The 19,505-nt window shown below is 49.2% G+C and overlaps 1 protein-coding gene across 1 annotated transcript; it reads left to right on the top strand.

Moving 5' to 3' along the window:
* The first annotated feature begins 2,051 nt into the window (after positions 1-2,051).
* GPR148 (G protein-coupled receptor 148) lies at positions 2,052-3,127 on the top strand. Its single transcript, XM_008258895.4, has one exon. The coding sequence runs from the start codon at positions 2,052-2,054 to the stop codon at positions 3,117-3,119; it is 1,068 nt and encodes a 355-aa protein (XP_008257117.4). The 3' UTR covers positions 3,120-3,127.
* The last annotated feature ends 16,378 nt before the right edge of the window (positions 3,128-19,505 follow it).

Below are 19,505 nucleotides of genomic sequence, written 5' to 3'. Positions count from 1 at the left end.
ATTGACCTACTTTGGGTTTACAACCCTCTATCCTACATGCTACTGAGGCCTGGTACCATGGCCACATTAAGGCTAAGTTAAGTCTCATGAAAATAGACCATGGTCATGTCTCATAGGGGTCAAATGATTGAAGCAACACCACAGAGCTAAGGGCCAGGGGCAGACTCAGATGTCCTCTGTAACCCATGGGCAGGGCACCACTGCCCACCAAGAAAGAGGAACCAGACAGTAGGTGTGCATCCCGTGCATGCCAAGTCCCACTGTGATGGCCATGTGGTACAGGCACCACCCTATGTGCTGAGTGCATGTAACATTCGGATCTGAGGTGGGGCCCCTCTGACCCCGTGTCTGATATTCCTGTGTTCCTTACACCCCAAGGCTATTGTCTCTTCTCAGGAAGACTCCTGTATGGTCTTTGTTTCAAGATATTGTATAGTGCAAGGGCCAGGGGTAGGTGCCAGAGCAGTGGTCCCCGGAGCAGTGGTAGGAGCAGTCCAGTGCAGAGGGACAGGAAGCCTCAGAGAGGGTGGCAGGAGGGAGGCTCTTGGGGACTGAGGGAGTGGCAGGTGGGAGGGCTCATGGGGACTGAGTGGCAGGTGGGAGGCTCTTGGGGATTGGTGTTTTCCTCCTGCTGCGCCCAGGGCTGAGTCTGTGCCCTGTGGATTTCTGCAGTGCTCTCACCAGGTCAGTGTGAATGGACTCCTATGTCACAGATAAGGAAAGTGGAGCACGGCGGGGGGGGGACCACAGCTGCAGAGAGAGCAGGTGCTCACCTGAACTACGGCCCTCACCCTGCTGCCCCAGGGCCCTGCACTGCACCCCAGTGCCCCCCACCAGCTGCAGTGCAGACAAAGCCCAGGTGTCCCAGTTGCCTGGGACCCTGACCCCGCCCCTCCCTTCCCACCCTGCTCTTTCCCCTTAGTTCCTGAGAGGCTGTTAGCTGCCAGGTTCCTGATTCCCTGTGGGACAGGGGCTCCCCATCCTACAGGGTCCTATACCAGTCAGCAGAGAATGTGTGGCTGCTACTGAGTGGTCTCAAATGCAGCCTGTGTGGAGTATTGCACACACACACACCTTGGCTGGATCTGTGCCATGTGTTCCTTAAGGAAGCCCTCCCTCTGGGCCCCATCTCCTGAACCTCAGCTGGCTCGAGGGTAGCCAGGCTCACAGCCCTGTGGTCCTAGTCCCACCATCCCCTTCCCTTCCCTTGGGGCTGCCTGGAACTCAGTCCCATGTGTGGGTGTGCAGTGTGTCGCTCCCCGTCTTCGTGGAGGAACGACACAGGACCCTGCGCTGTTCTTTCGTCTGCTCGGCCCTCCCCGGGTTTGCTGCTGGTTCTTCCCGGGTTGGCTACCGTCCCTTCCACCTCCATGGAAGGGCGGTTCCCCCTGCCACTTTCCCCACTTCCGCAGGGGAGCGGCACACCGCCGGCCGGCTCTCTTGGGGGCTGCACAGGTGTTCCTCAGGTGTTCCCCTTAGATGTTCCTGGTGCATGTTGTCTCTCTTCCTTTATAGTCCTCTTCCACCAATCCCAACTCTGCTACCCACACGCCGAGTACGCTGCTCTCCTCCAATCAGGAGCAGGTCCTACAGTTTATTGGTTGAACTGGAGGCAGCTGTGTAGAAGCTGTTTCTCCCTTCTCAGCGCCATATTGTGGGAGAGCAGATGCATAGAATAAGTCTTAATTCCAGTAACTTAGTCTAGTCCGGGTTGCTCCCCACACAGCGCACACCAACCAGACAGGAGAGGGGACCCTCCTGGGGAGGCCAGTGACTGCTGAAGGGTGTGACCACGTGCACACACACAGCAACTGTAGCAAGGCACAGCCCCCAAGACACACAAGCACACGAATGCGGGAAGCCATGAGAGAAATGAACTTCACCTTGCTGCTTTCCTCTCTGTTAAACAGCCGTTCCTAAGGCTGCCCCAGCCTGGCAGCTCTGCGAAGCAGTGGTGCCACTGTGACTCCTGCAGGACAGTCCACACCCCCCCGCCCCGGCTGATTCAGAACCAGCGACAGGTGACAAAGCTGCTGTTACTACCAGGAAGCATGGTTGGTGAGCTGGCCACTACGACCTGGCTGGCTTCAATCCAGGTCATCAGTGGCTCACCGTGCACCCACCATGCAGTGTGCAATGCTTCTCTGGATCTCAGAGAGCCCGGCTCAGTGCTTCGCTGGCTCTTCCTTCCCTCGAGCGTGCTGGCTTCGGCCACGCTGGCCCTGAGCCCCCTGCTGCTGGTGACCATCCTGCGGAGTCGGCAGCTGCGGCACAAGCCTCACTTCGTGCTGCTGGCCAACATCCTGCTCTCGGACCTGGCCTACGTGGTCCTCCACATGCTCATCTCCTCCAGCACCCTGGGCGGCTGGGAGCTGGGCCGCATCATCTGTGGTCTTCTCACAGATGCTGTCTTTGCTGCCTACACCAGCACCATGCTGTCCTTCACAGCCACCGTGCTGCACACCTACCTGGCCGTCACTCGTCCTTTGCACTATCTCTCCTTCATGTCCCGCGGGGCTGCACAGAAAGCTGTGGCCTGCATCTGGCTGGTGGCCTACTGCTTCCCGGCGTTTCTCCTCTGGCTGGGCAAGCGGCAGGACGCCAGGATGGAGGAGCAAGGGGCCTCATGCCACCTGCCACTGAGCCTGGGCACTCAGCAGGGCCGTGACGCCTTGGTGGCTGTCACCCACACCTGTATCCTGTGCATCCTCTTCCTATGCACAGCTCTCATCACCTACTGCTTCTGGAAGATCTTCTCAGAGCTCAAGGCATCAGGCACCTGCGGCCAGGGCTGCTCCCGGGCCAAGGGCACCCTGCTCATCCACGTGGTGCTGATGGCGCTGTACGTTACTGCAGGGCTGGTGTTCTCCTTGGACATCATGCTGACCAAGTACCAGCACATCAGAGCCAGCACGCATCTGTGGCTCCTGGCCGCCAACAGCCAGGTACTCATGATGCTTCCGCGTGCCCTGCTCCCCTATCTGTACGTGCTCCGCTATCGTCAGCTGCTGGGCGTGGTCCGGGGCTACTTCTCACCCGGGAGGCACGAGGACGTCTTTAGCATTTCCCGAAGCTGCCGGGGTCAGTCTGGCAGTCCGAGGTTACAAAGCGCGTGTTGAGCGCATGCGCCTCTGAGTCTGCCTGCCGTCAACTCGCTAGGACTGCTACCTGTCATTGTGGACATCGAAATTATCTCCTTGGATGGTTCCTGACATTTGGACAGTTTCTGAGTAGAGAAAGCTAGCTTCTAGGGTCACTGGCATCCTACTTGAAAACAGGAGCGAGGCAGGTGGGGGTCTTGATCTGCACCCCTCTGGCTCCTTCCCCAACCTCCATGACCACTGAGGAAGCATCGTTGCTGACACAGTAGGAACCTGGGACGCAAGGGCGCAGATCTGCGGAATCTTCAGACCATGAGCCTCCCTCCGGGTGGAGAAGAGAAAGCCTAGGTGTAGTGACAGCTGGGAGGGTCAGGGAGACAGCAGGGAAAGCTGGAACCCCGAAAGATGACGCTCTCAGAAGGAAGATAAGCGGTAGCTGACCCTCACAGAAAGAGGCAGCAAGGAGCTTGCTGTGCGGAAGACGAAGAAAATCCTCCAGAGACTCCTCAAGTTCTGCCTCAGACATTAGTAGAGGTTGGGACGTTTCTCCTGGAGGATCGGAGATTCCAGATCGGGCCTCAGAGAATTCCACAGGAAAAGCCGCCACAGGGAGTGCATGGCACGCAGTCGAAGCTTGCAGAACCGCGCAGGGAAATCCGACAGCAGGGAAGGGAGCGAGCAGAATCCATGAGAGAGCAGCGTCATACCACAGCTCCTGGAATTCTCATGCCCTGGGTGAACATAAAAATGCAATGATTCTATGAGCAGGATATGATGCATTCTTTAATTTAAAAAAGAATTAAAGAGACCCTAAAAATAAAAATATATAATAACTAGAATTGCAAACTATGGATTGAATTTAATATAAACAGCATGATAGACACAAGTAGAGAGAGAATTTGTAATCTGGGAGACAAGTCCAACAGATTGCTTCAATGCAGCCCAAAGGGACGCAGACAAGAACAATATCCAAGAGGGATGCAGAGACCCTGAAGTTAGCACGGAAGGATGAAAAATCCATTCAGTTTGAGCACATGACAGAGAAAAAGTGGAAAGGGAAATATTTGAAGACAGAACAGCTGACAAGTTTTCAGGACTGCTGAAGAGGTCAAGGCTCAGATCCAAGAAACCCAAGTAGTCACATGTGAAATAAAGGACAAGCAGCCCACTGGAAGTGTATCACAGGAACGCGCAGAAGACAAAGGCAAGAGTGAGCAGGGGTGTAAGTCCAGGTGAGAGCCGTCAAGTGGCAGCTGAGTTCTCCGAAACAGGAACACCTGCAGCAGCCGGAAATCCACCGCCAGTGTGCCGACGGAGTAACCCAACTCACACTTCTTCCTCTTCCTCTCTTCTTCTTCTTTTCAAGATTTACCTACTTTACTTGAAAGTCAGAGTTACAGAGAGGCAGAGGTAGAGAGAAAGAGAGAGAGAGAGAGAGGTCTTCCATCTGCTGGTTCACTCCCCAAATGGCCACAACAGCCAGAGCTGTGCCAATCTGAAGCCATGAGCCAGGAGCTTCCTCCGGGTCTCCCATGTGGGCGCAGGGACCCAAGAACCTGGGCCATCTTCTACTGCTTTCCCAGGCCATAGCAGAGAGCTGGATTGGAAGTGGAGCAGCCAGGTTTCGAACTGGTGCCCATATGGGATGCTGGCACTGCAGGCAGCGGCTTTACCTGCTATGCCATAGCGCTGGCCCCTCACACTCTTTTTTTTTTTTTTTTAATATTTGCATTGCTTTTTCTAGGACGACTAGAATTATAGAAACATATGCGTAGTTTTTAAAATTTATTTGACAGCTAGAGTAAGAGAGCGAGAGAGCGAGAGAGCGAGAGAGCGAGAGCGAGAGAGAGAGAGAGAAAGGTCTTCCTTCCGCTGGTTCACTCCCCAAGTGGCCGCTATGGCCGGTGCTGCGCCGATCCGAATCCAGGAGCTTCTTCCTGGTCTCCCCTGCGGGTGCAGGGGCCCAAGCACTTGGGCCATCCTCCACTGCCCTCCCGGGCTACTGCAGAGAGCTGGACTGGAAGAGGAGCAGCTGGGACTAGAACCTGGCGCCCATATGGGATGCCGACTCCACAGGTGGAAGATTAACCAAGTGAGCCACAGCGCCAGTCCCCCCCCCCCCCCCATAGGAGAGCAGTCTTCCCAGAGCACAAAATGAAGACCATGACAGAACTCTGAGGCTGTAAGACAATATTCCCCATGATACACATCAAAGAAACTTCAATGGATGTATTTTTTTTTTCGACAGGCAGAGTGGACAGTGAGAGAGAGAGAGAGAGAGAGAGAGAAAGGTCTTCCTTTACCGTTGGTTCACCCTCCAATGGCTGCCGCGGCCGGTGCACTGCGCTGATCCGATGACAGGAGCCAGGTACTTATCCTGGTCTCCCATGGGGTGCAGGACCCAAGTACTTGGGCCATCCTCCGCTGCACTCCCTGGCCACAGCAGAGAACTGGCCTGGAAGAGGGGCAACCGGGACAGAATCCGGCGCTCCGACCGGGACTAGAACCTGGTGTGCCAGCGCCGCAAGGCAGAGGATTAGCCTAGTGAGCCTAGTGGCGCCGGCTCAATGGATGTATTTTTAGCAGAAGGAAAATTATTCCAGATAAAGTTTGAGATGCATGAAAAAAAATCATGAGAAAACCATTGGAAAGGATGAGTGTAAATCTGGGCAATCACTGTCTAGCTGACTGTATAAAAGTGATATGGGGTGAGGGGGCAGCGCTGTGCACCGCCTGCAGTGCCAGCATCCCATGTGGGCACCATTTCTAGTCCTAGCTGCTCCTCTTCTGATCCAGCTCTCTGCTATGGCCTGGGAAAGCAGCAGAAGATGGCTCAAGTCCTTAGGCCCTTGCACCCATGTGGGAGACCTGGAAGAAGCTCCTGGTTCCTGACTTTGGATCAGCTCAGCTCTGGCTATTGTGGCCATTTGGGGAGTGAATCAGCAGATGGAAGACCTCTCTCCCCCTCTCTCCCTCTCTCTGTAATTCTGTCTTTCAAATAAATAAAAACAAATCTTTTTAAAAAATTTTTAAAAAAGTGATACATGGGCTGGTGCTGTGATGTAGCAGGCTAAGCTTCCACCTACAGTGCTGGCATCCCATATGGGTACTGATTCAAGTCCTGGCTGCTCCTTTTCCAATTCCACTCCTTGCTAACGGCCTGGGAAAGCAGCAGAAAATGACGCAAATGCTTGGGCCCCTGCCACTCAGGTGGGAGACCTGGAAGAAACTCTTGGCTTCTGACTTCAGATGGGCCATTATGGCGTTTTGGGACGTGAACCAGCGGATGGAAGACCCCCCCCCCCCCTCTCTGTAACTCTGCCTCTAAAATGGATAAATAAATAAGTCTTTTAAAAAAAGTGATACAAATTTCTAATTTGGTGATTCAGAGAAAAAGGGAAGAAGGTATTGTACAATAGTAGCAAATGTGTTGGAAAGGTGTAATTATACTTGAACTATTTCCAAGTTCCAGTAGTCTTTAGACAAAGATAGATATATTAACCTAAGATTTGTTAAGCATGTATGTTAAAATGTCTGAGGCAAACCACTAATGACTAGACAGAAAGAGGTGATTTTGTGAATAATCTAAGGAGCAAATAAAATCAGTAAAAGAAAAAAAATAAGTCACCTGAAAGAGGGTAAGAAAGATAAAAAACAATATAGAAAAATCAGGCCAAATGAAAAGCATAAAATAATATAGAATCTAAAGTGCAAATTTAAATACAATTGGGGGCCGGCGTTGTGGCGTAACATATAAAGCTACCTCCTTGGTGCTGGTATCCCATATGCATGACGGTTCTACTCCTGGTTGCTCCACTTCCAATTCTGCTCCCTGCTAATGGCCTGGGAAAGCAGCAGAAAATGGCCCAAGTGTTTGTGCCCTTACACCCATGCAGGAGACCCAGATGAAACTCCTGGATCCGGGTTTTGGCCCAGTCCAGCACTAGCTGTTGTGGCCATCTCGAGTGTGAACCAGCAGATGGAAGATCTCTTTCTGTCTCTGTTTTTCTCTCTCTCTGTAACTCTGACTTTCAAATCCATCAATAAAACTTAAAAATTTAAACACAGTAAAAACAGTAAATTTAAATGTACTAAAATATGGTGGTGGGAGGAAAAATATTGCCAGTTCTCTTTTAAGTCAGATGTGTATCATTTATAAGAAATTGTCCTAAACAAATGCCAGCGAATGACTGGAAGTAAGAAAATCAACTGGAAGAGGGTAGCACAGTGGGTTAAGCCCTGCTTGCAACCCAGGGATCCCATTTCAGAGTGCAAGTTTGAGTCCTGGCTGCCTTGTTTCTGATCCAGCTTCCTGCTAGTGCACCTGGAAAGACAGTGGATGATGGCTAGAGCACTCAGGCCATGTAGGGGACCCAGATGGAGTTCCTGGCTCATGGCTTTGGCCTGACCCAACCCTGCATGTGGTGGGCATTTGGGGAGTGAGCCAACAGATGGATCATCTTTCTCTCTTTCTTTTTTTCCCTCTCTCTGACTTTCAAAAAGGAAGTCAGGTATTCTATAAAGGGAGGGGTGACCTTGAGTATCCAGGTGGACCCAAGGCAATCTCAAGGGCCCTAACAATAGAAATGTGAAGGCAGGGAGGGGGTGTGTGAGAGGGAGCTGTGACTACGATGGAAGCTATAAATGACAGGGAAATGGATTTTCCCCTTGATGTAAGCTTGGTTAAGACCCAGTTTTTACTTCTGCTCTTCAGGACTGTAAGATAATAAATGCCTGTTGTTTGAAGCCACCGTGTTTTTGGTTATCTGTTAGAGTAACCACAAGAAACTAAAGCCGTGGTGCTGGTTTGATGCCCTTATTTGCTCCCCACGGTGTCATAGTTACCAGCAGGTATATCCTGGGCTTGCTTGGTTGCTGCAACAGTTTCCAAGAGAGCACTAGTGCCTGGGGCTGGGAACGGGCAAGCCACTGCCTCTGCTGCATCCTACTGGACAAAGATGGTAAGGAAACAATAGGCTCTACCTCTTGATTGGGTGACTTCCAAGGTCACATTGCAAGGACAAGGTGGGGCTGGTGTGGCAATGACTTTGGTTAAAAATGCAAGGTTAAAAATGCCCTTTCTCCAGCAATGACATCCCCAGAGAAACACTCGTTCACAGATGTCGTGCTCAAAGCACTATTAGTTAAAGATGGGAAACACCCCCAAAGGACCACCAGTGACTGAATGGTCAGATGCATTCTACAATATTCGTGCAGCCGAATACCATAACATTGAAAAATGAATGAGAAATGAAACACATGACCACGGGTGCATCTCATAAGTATTTTGTTGGAAAAAGACAAGACACAGCAGAATTCCATCTTTCTGGTTTTCACTAACATAGAATGCACAGAAAGAGGAAGCTTAAACAGCAGGTGGTTTGGCAACATGTGCATCTGTGGGCTCTATGAACTGGAGTGTGTGCCCCCAACTTCATATGTGAAGTCTTATGATCTGGTGTGAAGGGGTTAATTAAAGTTAAACGAGGTCATAAGAATGGGGCTGGTGGCTTCATGGGTGTTGTTTGGGCAGAGCAGGTGCAGCTGCAAGGAGGGGCTGGCAACTTCAGCTTCTCTTGCAACTACCTCCTTGCCTGCATCAAGCTTAGGTCAATCAGTGTAAGCATTTCTTAGGTAACCGGTGTTGACCTGAGGGTCAGAATGTATTATAGGAGGTAAAGCTCTGGACACTGGAACAAGCCTTCCCTCTCCTCTGAGGGGGTCCATCTGTAGCCACGTGGACAGCAGAGTTCTGAGCACTCCCGAGATGTTCTCAGAGCTGGAACACTCCTCCTCCCTTCTGCTGGTGTTGCCAGGCAACACCACTCAGGAATAGCAGGGAAGTGCTCCCGCTGAGAACCTGGAGACAGCAGCCAGTAACAACGAAGCAGGGGCAGCCGTGTGGTCATTGCATATCACCTTCCTGAGCAGCAAAGGCTGTCCTCACTACGCTTTGTGGTCACAAGTGCGGGCTGCAGTCTCCTCCAGCCAGCAGCTGTGGTGGCCCTGTGGTTCAGCCTGGGTGAGGGCTCTGCAGACCTCCTGGTGCTTCTGAGCCGACTCAAGAACTTTCAGAATCTTGGCTCACTAGGCTAATCCTCCGCCTTGCGGTGCCGGCACACCCCAGAGTTCTAGTCCTGGTCAGGGCACCGGATTCTGTCCCAGTTGCTCCTCTTCCAGGCCAGCTCTCTGCTGTGGCCAGGGAGTGCAGTGGAGGATGGCCCAAGTACTTGGGTCCTGCACCCCATGGGAGACCAGGATAAGTACCTGGCTCCTGTCATCGGATCAGCGCAGTGCACCGGCCGCGGCAGCCATTGGAGGGTGAACCAACGGTAAAGGAAGACCTTTCTCTCTCTCTCTCTTTCTCACTGTCCACTCTGCCTGTCAAAAAACAACAACAACAATAACAAAGCTTTCAATATCTCATTAAATCACACTCAGGAGGATTCTGTTGCATGTGCTCGGGAACATGGGTTTGTACAGAATTTGGTACAGGAAGTGGAGTTGCTACAAGGGTTTAAACAGTCAATGAAGACTTGAGGGGCTGACATAGTGGCATAGCGTGTAAAGCCACTGCCTGCCATGCCAGCATCCCATTTGGGCACCAGTTCAAGTCCCAGCTGCTCCACTTCCAATCCAGCTCCCTGCTGATGCTCTTGGGAAAGCAGCAGTGTACTTGGGCCCCTGTCACTCACATGGGAGACCTGGGTGAAGCTCCTGGCTTCAGACTGGTGCAGCCCCAGCCTTTGTAGCCACTTGGGGAGTGAACTAGAGGCTAGAAGCCCTCTCTCCTCTGTCTGCCTGTAACTCTTTCAAATAAACACATAAATCTTAACAAAAAGAAGATCTAAACTCTCAGGAAGCTCTGGTCTGCAGAGACCACATTATAAACCAGATACATGGCAACTCATGAATTTAATACAGTCCTGATCAATACTTGTAGCAATATTCTCTCACAAAGAATAACCAACAGAGGTAATCAGAGACATTCTGAAAAGGAAGAGGAGGGAGTGGGCACTGGCTCAGCTAGATAAATAAGAACTGGTGCTAGTGCATGAAGAGCCAGACACACAGAAGGAACTGGGAAGGTCAGAAATAGCTTCCAAGCCTCTGGCACACAGGTGATGGAGTTGCTGTCTCCCACACTTCTCCCTGTGGCTCTGCGCTGGGACTGTGCAGAGTGCTCTTCACCAGCCCAGAGGCTCCCTAGGGAGGCAGGAGGTAACACACTTTCCTTCCTATGAGCATCCAAGTCATCAGGATAAACCCCATTTTAAGGTCATATTTTTAAAGCCTCAAAATGAATGCAAAATCCATGATAAACAGAATATCAACTTTTTAACTAAGGATAAGATCTGTATTACTGATTTCTTCTTTCACCTTGGGCTCCAATATGATTCCACTCAGCATCAGAGGATATTTGGAAGAAAACTGAACACCCGCAGAATGGAAATGAATGAAGGTTTTAAAGATTAACTGATGGATCGGTTGATTTTAAAGGCAGACTGACACAGAAAGATGGACACACACACACACACACACACACACACGGGGGGGGGCTGGAGAGGAGAGACAGGGAGAGATCTTCCATCTGATAATTCATTCCCCAAGTGGCCGCAGCGACAGGCAGCCAGGTACGGGCCAGGCTGAAGCTGGGAGCCAAGAACTTCATCTGGATCTCCCATGTGGGTGGCAGACACCCAAGTGATGTGGGAAATGAATGTATTAACTTTTAATCCAGGCTCTTGTCTCCCACAGAGATATAAACACCAAGTGAAGACTGGTATTGTGTGCAAGCAAGAAGAGTTTATTTGGTAGTGAGGGATACAGTCATGTGCGTATATGGGTTGCCCTGCACAGAGCAATACACACCAGGAGTAGCCCAAGGAATTGTCTGTGAACTAGGGAGGAAAGATAAATTGAAGATGGTACCTGTGATAGGGAAGTCTGTCTCGCAACAGGAGGGTGAGAGAATGGAAATGCTCCATTCAAGTGCCAAAAAGAATGGGGCAGAACCTCCAAGTGAGGTTCAAGGTGGAAAGAAAGCTCTCCCAGCTTCCATCTCCTTTTATCTATTACATGAGCAGGTCTCAGATGCAACATGGAAAGGCAGAGGTTTTTGATTGACAAGTAGGGTACATGGGCTGGGGGTGTTTGGTTTGTGACTTTCAGCTCTACAGACTTAACTAGCAGCTTGCCTCATTTATCCAGCTCCACAGACCTAACCTGCTCCCTGCTTATTTATCCTGCATCACAAGTACGTGGGCCATCTTCTGCTGCCTTCCCTGGGGGCATTAGCATGAAACTAGTTCAGAAGTGTAGTAGCTGGGACTGGAACCAGCACTCCAATCTGGGACACTAGTGTTGCAAGTGGTGGCTTAACCAGCCCCTAACTGAAGGTTTTGAAAGAGTTAGAAAATTATAGAAGCTGAAGATGAAAAGTTCTTGGGGCCGGCACTGTGGCATAGTGGGATAAGCTTCCGCCTGTAGTGCCGGCATCCCATAAGGGCACTGGTTCTAGTTCCGGCTGCTCCACTTCTGATCCCGCTCTCTGCTATGGTCTGAGTAAGCAGTAGAAAATGGCCCAAGCCCTTGGGATCCTGCACCCACATTGGAGTCCTGGAAGAAGCTCCTGGCTCCTGGCTTCGGATCAGCCCAGCTCTGGCCATTGCAGCCAATTTTTTTGGGGGAGTGAACCAGTGGATGGAAGATCTTTCTCTCTGTCTCCCCCTCTCTCTGTCTGCAGCTCTACCACTCAAAAAAAATCTTAAAAAAAAAAAACTCTATAAAAAAAGAAAGATGAGAAGTTCTCAAACTAAAGAATCTCTTGAGCAGCCAGGGCCAAAAAACAAACAAACAAACAAACAAAAAACCCACAACACAACACCACCTCAATCTTTTAATAGGTGTGTAGTGGTGTCTATCTCACATGTTTTTAATTTACATTTCTCTGATGATGTGATGTCAAACATCTTTCTCTCTGCCCATTCTCCATCTGTATATCTTCTTTGGAGAAGTATCCATGCGAACTTTCACCCATTTTTAATTGTGCTTCTTGACTTGTTATTGCTGAGTTCTGAGAGACTTTTATGCATATATTCTGAATGCCAGTCTTTTTATGAGATACATGATTTGCAAATATTTTCTCTCTGTCTGTGGCTTATGTTTTATGTTCTCAATAATGTCTTTTTAAGAAAAGATTTATTTATTTACTTGAGAGGCATAGTTACAAACAGGGAGAGGGAGAGAAAGAGAGGTTTTCCATCCACTTATTCACTCTCCAAATGGCTGCAATAGCTGGAGCTGAGCTGATCAGAAGCTAGGAGCCAAGAGCTTCTTCTAGGTCTTCCACACTGGTGCAGGGGCCCAAGCACTTGGGTCATCTTCCACTGCTTTCCCAGGCCATAGCAGAGAGCTGGATCGGAAGAGGAGCAGCTGGGACTTTAACCAGCACCCATATGGGATGTTGGTACCATAAGTGGATGGATGCTTAAGCTACTGCAGCATAGTGCCAGCCCCTTAATATTGTCTTCAAAAGCAGCTGTCCTTAATTTTGGTGGAGTTCAATGGTCTATTTTTTCTTTTATGGATGGTGTGTTTGTTGTATTTAAGAACTCTTCTTACCAAAGGTTAGAAATAGTCCCTTCCTTGTTGTCTTTCACATGTTTTTAGAGTTCAGGTTCTATGTTTAGGTGTATGATCCACTTGGGGTCACATTTTTACATTTGGTGAAGTATGGATCAACAATTTTTATTTTGTTTATTTGGGCATTTTTCAGTTTGGGTACATGGACATCTAGTTCTTCCAGCACCAGTATCCTTTCTCCACTAAACTACCATGTTGAAGGTGAATTGACCATACATGTACGGCGTGCTTCTTAGCCTTCTGCTTTATTCTATTGATCTCTTTATCTATGTTGACGTTAGAACAAGCATAGTGTTGATTACTGCAGCTCTGTGTTAGCCCTTGATGTCAAATAGGGTCGGTCTTCCAACTTTTTACTTCTTTTTCAAACTTTTTGGCTATTTTAGATCCTTTGCATTTCCACATGAAGTTTAGAATTGGCTTATACCAGAAAAAAACCACTAGGAATTTTAAAAAAAATGATTTATTTATCTGAAAGCCAGAGAAAGAGGGAAACACACACACACACACACACACACACACACACACACAGAGAGAGAGAGAGAGAGAAAGAGAAAGAAAGAAAGAGAAAGAATCTTCCATATGGTGGTTCACTCCCCAAATGTCTACAACAGCTAGGGCTGGGCCAAACTGAAGTTAGAAATAAGGAACTTCATCTGGGTCTTCCCATGGGTTGACAGGAACCCAAGTTCTTGAGCTATCATCTGCTGCCTTTCCAGGCACATTAGCAGGAAGCTGGATCAGAAGCAGAGGTAGGACTCGAATCAGGCAATCCAGTATGGGATGCTGGTATCCCAAGCAGTGGCTTACCCAACTGTGCCACAATGTCTGAACCATTCCCTTCTCCCACCTAAGTATTTTATGCAAACTTTTTGAAGATGGATGGAGATGCCCCAAGCTCAAACCACTTGTTTTATATCCTCATTTCTCCTGTGTCGCTCCCCATCTTCGCGGAGGAACGACACAGGACCCTGCGCTGTTCTTTCGTCTGCTCGGCCCTCCCCGGGTTTGCTGCTGGTTCTTCCCGGGTTGGCTATCGTCCCTTCCACCTCCGTGGAAGGGCGGTTCCCCCTAGCCACTTTCCCCACTTCCGGGGGGGAGCGGCACACTGCCGGCCGGTTCTCTCGGGGGCTGCACAGGTGTTCCTTCAGATAGATGTTCCTCGTGCATGTTGTCTCTCTCCTCCTTTATAGTCCTCCTCCGCCAATCCCAACTCGGCTGCCCACACGCCGAGTACGCTGCTCTCCTCCAATCAGGAGCAGGTCCTGCTGCTTATTGGTTGAACTGGAGGCAGCTGTGGAGAAGCTGTTTTCTCCTCTCCCAGTGCCATATTGTGGGAGAGCAGATGCATAGAATAAGTCTTAATTCCAGTGACTTAGTCTAGTCCGAGTTGCTCCCCACACTCCTGCCTTATGCTCTAAGGATGGATCTTATCATTTTATTTATTTATTTTTTTTTAAATTTTTGACAGGTAGAGTGGACAGTGAGATAGAGAGAGAGACATAGAGAAAGGTCTTCCTTTTGCCGTTGGTTCATCCTCCAATGGCCGCCGCGGCTGGCGCGCTGCGGCCAGTGCACCGCGCTGATGCGAAGGCAGGAGCCAGGTGCTTCTCCTTGTCTCCCATGCTGGTGCAGGGCCCAAGCACTTGGGCCATCCTCCACTGCACTCCCTGGCCATAGCAGAGAGCTGGCCTGGAAGAGGGGCAGCCGGGACAGAATCCAGTGCCCCGACCGGGACTAGAACTCTGGGGTGCTGGTGCCGCAAGGCAGAGGATTAGCCTATTGAGCCACGGCACTGGCCATTTTTAAAAATTTTATTTTATTTAATGAACATAAATTTCCAAAGTACAGCTTTTGGATTACAATAGCTTCCCCCACCATAACTTCCCTCCCACCACAACACTCCCCTCTCCCACTCCCTTTCCCCTTCCATTCACATCAAGATTAATTTTCAATCATCTTTATATACAGAAGATCAATTTAGTATATATTAAGTAAAGATTTCAACAGTTTGCACCCACACAGAAACACAAAGTGTAAAATACTATTTGAGTACTAGTTATAGCATTAATTAAACACCTAAGAGTAATTGTGTATTAATTACAGAGTTCAACTAATAGTTTTAAGTAGAACATAAAAAATACTAAAAGGGTAAAGTATTAAGTTCTTTTTTTGTTTGGCCAGTGCACCATGCTGATCCGATGGCAGGAGCCAGGTACTTCTCCTGGTCTCCCATGGGGTGCAGGGCCCAAGCACTTGGGCCATCTTCCACTGCACTCCCTGGCCACAGCAGAGAGCTGGCCTGGAAGAGGGGCAACCGGGACAGAATCCGGCACCCCGACCGGGACTAGAACCTGGTGTGCCAGTGCCGCAAGGCAGAGGATTAGCCTAGTGAGCCCCACCGGCCTAAATAAATGTGAATTTACAGGCCAGCGCCGCGGCTCACTAGGCTAATCCTCCGCCTAGCGGTGCCAGCACACCGGGTTCTAGTTCCGGTCGGGGCGCCGGATTCTGTCCCGGTTGCCCCTCTTCCAGGCCAACCCTCTGCTGTGGCCAGGGAGTGCAGTGGAGGATGGCCCAGGTGCTTGGGCCCCGCACCCCATGGGAGACCAGGAAAAGCACCTGGCTCCTGCCATCGGATCAGCGCAGTGCGCCGGCCGCAGCGCGCCGGCCGCGGCGGCCATTGGAGGGTGAACCAACGGCAAAAGGAAGACCTTTCTCTCTGTCTCTCTCTCTCACTGTCCACTCTGCCTGTCAAAAAATAAAAAAAAAATGTGAATTTACAAAGTGCAACTTTTGTATTGTTGTGCCCCCCCCAACCTCCCTCCCTCCCGTGGCCCTCCCCTCTCCCACTCCCTCTCCCATCCTACCCTTCATTGAGTTTCATTTTCAATTACCTTCATATACTGAAGATCAACTTAGTATATACTAAGCAAGGATTTCAACAGGCTGTACTCACACAACCGCACAAGGTATAGGGTATTGTTCGACTAGTAGTGTTGTTTTTAAGTTTCATAGTAAAACACATTAAGGACAGAGATCCTACGTGGGGAGCATATACCCAGTGACTCCCATTTTTGATTTAACAATTGGCACTCTTATTTATGACGTCAGCAATCACCCGAGACTCTTGCTATGAGCTGTCTAGGCTATGGAATCCCCTCGAGTTCACCGACTCTGAACTTGTTTAGTCAAGGCCGTATCACAGTGGAGGTTCCTTCCTCCCTTCAGAGAAAGGCGCGTCTCTCCTTGATGGCCTGTTCCTTCTGCTGGGGTCTTGTTCACCAGGATCTTTCATTTAGATTGTTTTTTGCCACTGTGTCATGGCTTTCCATGCCTATGAGATTCTCATGGGACCTTTTAGCCGGATCTGATCATTTTTAAATACCCTGTTTTCTTTCTTTTTTAGTAAAAGAATTATTTATTTGAAAGACAGATTTACAGAGAAGCAGACACATGCACACACAGACACACACACACAGAGGTCTTCCATCCACTGGTTCAATCCCACATGGTCGCAACAACCTGAACTGGGCTGATCTGAAGCCAGGAGCCAGGAGCCAGGAGATTCTTCCAGGTCTCCCATGGGGGTGCAGGTTCCCAAGGACTTGGGCCACCCTCTGCTGCTTTCCCAGGCACATCAATAGGAAGCTAGATCAGAAATGGAGCAGCTGGGGCTTGAACTGGTCCCCATATGGGATGGCTGTGCTGCAGGCTGGGACTTTAACCCACTGTGCCACAGCACTGGCCCCTCAAGCCCCTGCTTTCTTAGGAGGGCTGCTTAAGGCTTTGTAGCACAGCCAGAGAGAACTCGGCAAAAACTCCCAGTCCTGCAACGTGGGCATACACAGAAGAAAACAAGCTTAACATGCAACACCAGAGATGGGACCATGACTAGAATTTGCATGATGGAGGTTTTTCAGAAACAAGCAGTCAGTGGGACTGGCACCAAGGTGTAGCACCAGGATCCCATATGGGTGCCAGTTTGAGTCCCAGCTGCTCCACTTCTGATCCAGCACCCTGCAAATGCACCTGGGAAAGCAGCAGAAGATGGCCCAAATAGTTGGGCCCCTGCACCCACATGGGAGACCCAGATGAAGCTCCTGGCTCCTGACTTTAGCCCAGGCCCAGCTCTGGCTGTTGTGGCCATTTGGTGAGTGGACCAGCAGATGGATATCTCTCTCCTTCTCTCCCTCTGTAACTCTGTCATTCAAGTAAATAAACAAATCTGAACAACCAAACAAAAGAAATAAGCAATCTTTGGGGAGCTCTGTGCAGGAGCCCAGTTCGGTAATGTTGTCCATAAATCCATAAACGTCCCTGTTCCCAGGCCTTCCAGTCAGATCCTGCCTCACCAGCCTTTCTGCCTATCAGCTTTTCCCACCATAAAACTTTCTCCCAAGGGGAGATAGATTTGAACCATGCTCCGTGCCTCCTTTGCTGGTTGGCCATACAAATAGAATATTTCTTTTCTCTAAAGACTGATGTCACATACTAGCCTTTGCCAGTGACAAGCAGCAAACCCACCTCATCCAGTAACAAGTTTACAGAGTAAAATTATCAAAACAAAGCTAGATTCTGAAGTGAGCATGGATTTAGATAGGGCCCATGCGAATGAGGTGCTCTAAAGCCTAACTTTCACTAGGGTTTCAAAGTGAACCCATCTCTGTTAGAAAAAGACAAGTAAGAAAAGTCAGCAGAGAGCAGAAAGGGGTCAGAAATTTAACAAAAAAACACGGAAAGTAGCAAATATAGAAATAAATATAAATAAATTCAGAAATGTCAGTAGTACAGTGTCTTTCAGAGTGCTTTACTTGTCTATATCATTATCTGTCTACAATACATGTGTGTGTTTGTGTACAACTATGGGTGAATGTGTGTGACTTGTTTATTTCAACCATATTAACCAGACTGATTTGTACACAGAGAAAAAAACCCACAAATCCACTTATATTTTTCCACCATCCAAATACAATTACTTTTTAAAAAAATATTTATTTATTTGTTTGTTTTGAAAGGCAGAGTTATAGAGCGAGCAAGAGGAAGAGAGAGAGAGAGAGAGATATCTTCCATCTGCTGGTTCACTCCCCAAATGGCCACAACGGCTGTCTGAAGCTAGGAGCCAGGAGATTCTTCTGGGTCTCCCATATGAGTGCAGGGGCCCAGACACTTGGGCCATCTTCTGCTGCTTTTCCCAGGGTATTAGCAGTGAACTGGATTTGAAGTGGAGCAGCCGGGACACAAATCAGTGCCCATGTGGGATGCTGGGGTCCCAGGTGGGGCTTTAGCTGCTGCATCACAGCGCCGGCCCCTACAAACATTTTTAATACTTTAGTATACATTCTTCAAATCATTGTGAGGAATATATTTATTTTACAGGATCAAAAGCAGATGGTATGTATTTTTTCTAAACAAGTTTCTATTTAGAAACATTTCATGAATATTTTCCCATGTTATATTTCCAAAGGCTGCATAATTTCCCACTGTATGCACATACCAAAATTTATTGAATCGTGATCTGTTCAGGGGGCTAGAAAGCTGTTTTCTTTTAGATTGCATTATAAACAACACTATCATTATACACTCCAGTTTTTCTGTACTCTGATGGTTTCCCTGTTTCTTAACTTGCTTTACTTTTCTCTCAAACCATTTGCTTATCATCAATCAAATTACTGCATACTTACTTTATTAGGTGCTTACCTCTCCCATTCAAAATACAAGTCCATGGAAGAAAGAGCTTTTTTTTTTTTTTTTTTTAAAAGATTTATTCATTTATTTGAAAGGCAGAGTTACAGAGAGGGAGAGGCAGAGAGAAAGGTTTCCATCCATCGGTTCACTCCCCAAATGGCTCCAACAGCCAGAGCTGCACCAATCTGAAGCCAGGAGCCAGGATCTTCCTCTGGATCTCCCAAATGGTGCAGGGCCCAAGCCTTTGGGCCATCTCCTACTGCTTTCCAGGCCACAGCAGAGAGCTGGATTGGAAGAGGAGTGGCTGGGACTAGAAACGACACCCATATGGGATGCCGGCACCGCAGGTGCCCGATTAACCTACTGACTGGCCCCAGAAGGCAGAGCGTTTTATTCAGCCTATTTGTACTGGCAAGAACAGTGCTCACGATGGAACAGTCACCAAAAGAAATCTGTGTTGCCTGTGTGGATGGATGGCTAGATGACACGGCAGAAACGGATCTGAGCAAGGTAATAAAATCCTGGGAAAATGGAGCCAACCAAGCCGAATGCCTTAAGGCAAAGAGGAAAGACAGACAAGGTTTGCGGGAGTGCTCTCGGCAATCAGGAGACAGTGTTGTGCGTGCAGATGCTCGGTGAGGGCTGAGGCTGGGGCTCTGTGCTCCCTGCTTGGAATCCCCACTTGTTGGAGAAAATGACCCAACCATTTTCAGATCTTCAGGCCCTTCTTGAGCTGTTCTTCAGTATTTGTTTCCCAGTGTTTAAGGGCATGGTTGTTAATAAGAGTAATAAAAACAAGAACTGAAGCTAAGCTGAGAGCTCGGGAATAAACTTTTTTTAAAAAAAGATTTATTTATTTATTTGAAAGTTAGTGGGGCCGGTGCTGTGGTGCAGCGGGTTAAAGCCCTGGCCTGAAGCTCCAGCATCCCATATGGGTGCCAGTTCTAGTCCCAGCTGCTCCTCTTCTGATCCAGCTCTCTGCTATGGCCTGGGAAAGCAGTAGAAGATGGCCCAACTCCTTGGGCCCCTGCACCCACATGGGAGACCTGGAAGAAGCTCCTGGCTTTGGAT

Source organism: Oryctolagus cuniculus, chromosome 3 (assembly GCF_964237555.1).
Source record: "Oryctolagus cuniculus chromosome 3, mOryCun1.1, whole genome shotgun sequence".
Taxonomy (NCBI): domain Eukaryota; kingdom Metazoa; phylum Chordata; class Mammalia; order Lagomorpha; family Leporidae; genus Oryctolagus; species Oryctolagus cuniculus.
The sequence above is the reverse complement of the archived record's forward strand: the minus strand, read 5'-3'. Positions and strand labels throughout refer to the sequence as shown.

Bases quoted from the DNA above. Each gene is read 5' to 3' on its own strand.
- GPR148 (XM_008258895.4), top strand. From the start codon at position 2,052: ATGGTTGGTGAGCTGGCCACTACGACCTGGCTGGCTTCAATCCAGGTC.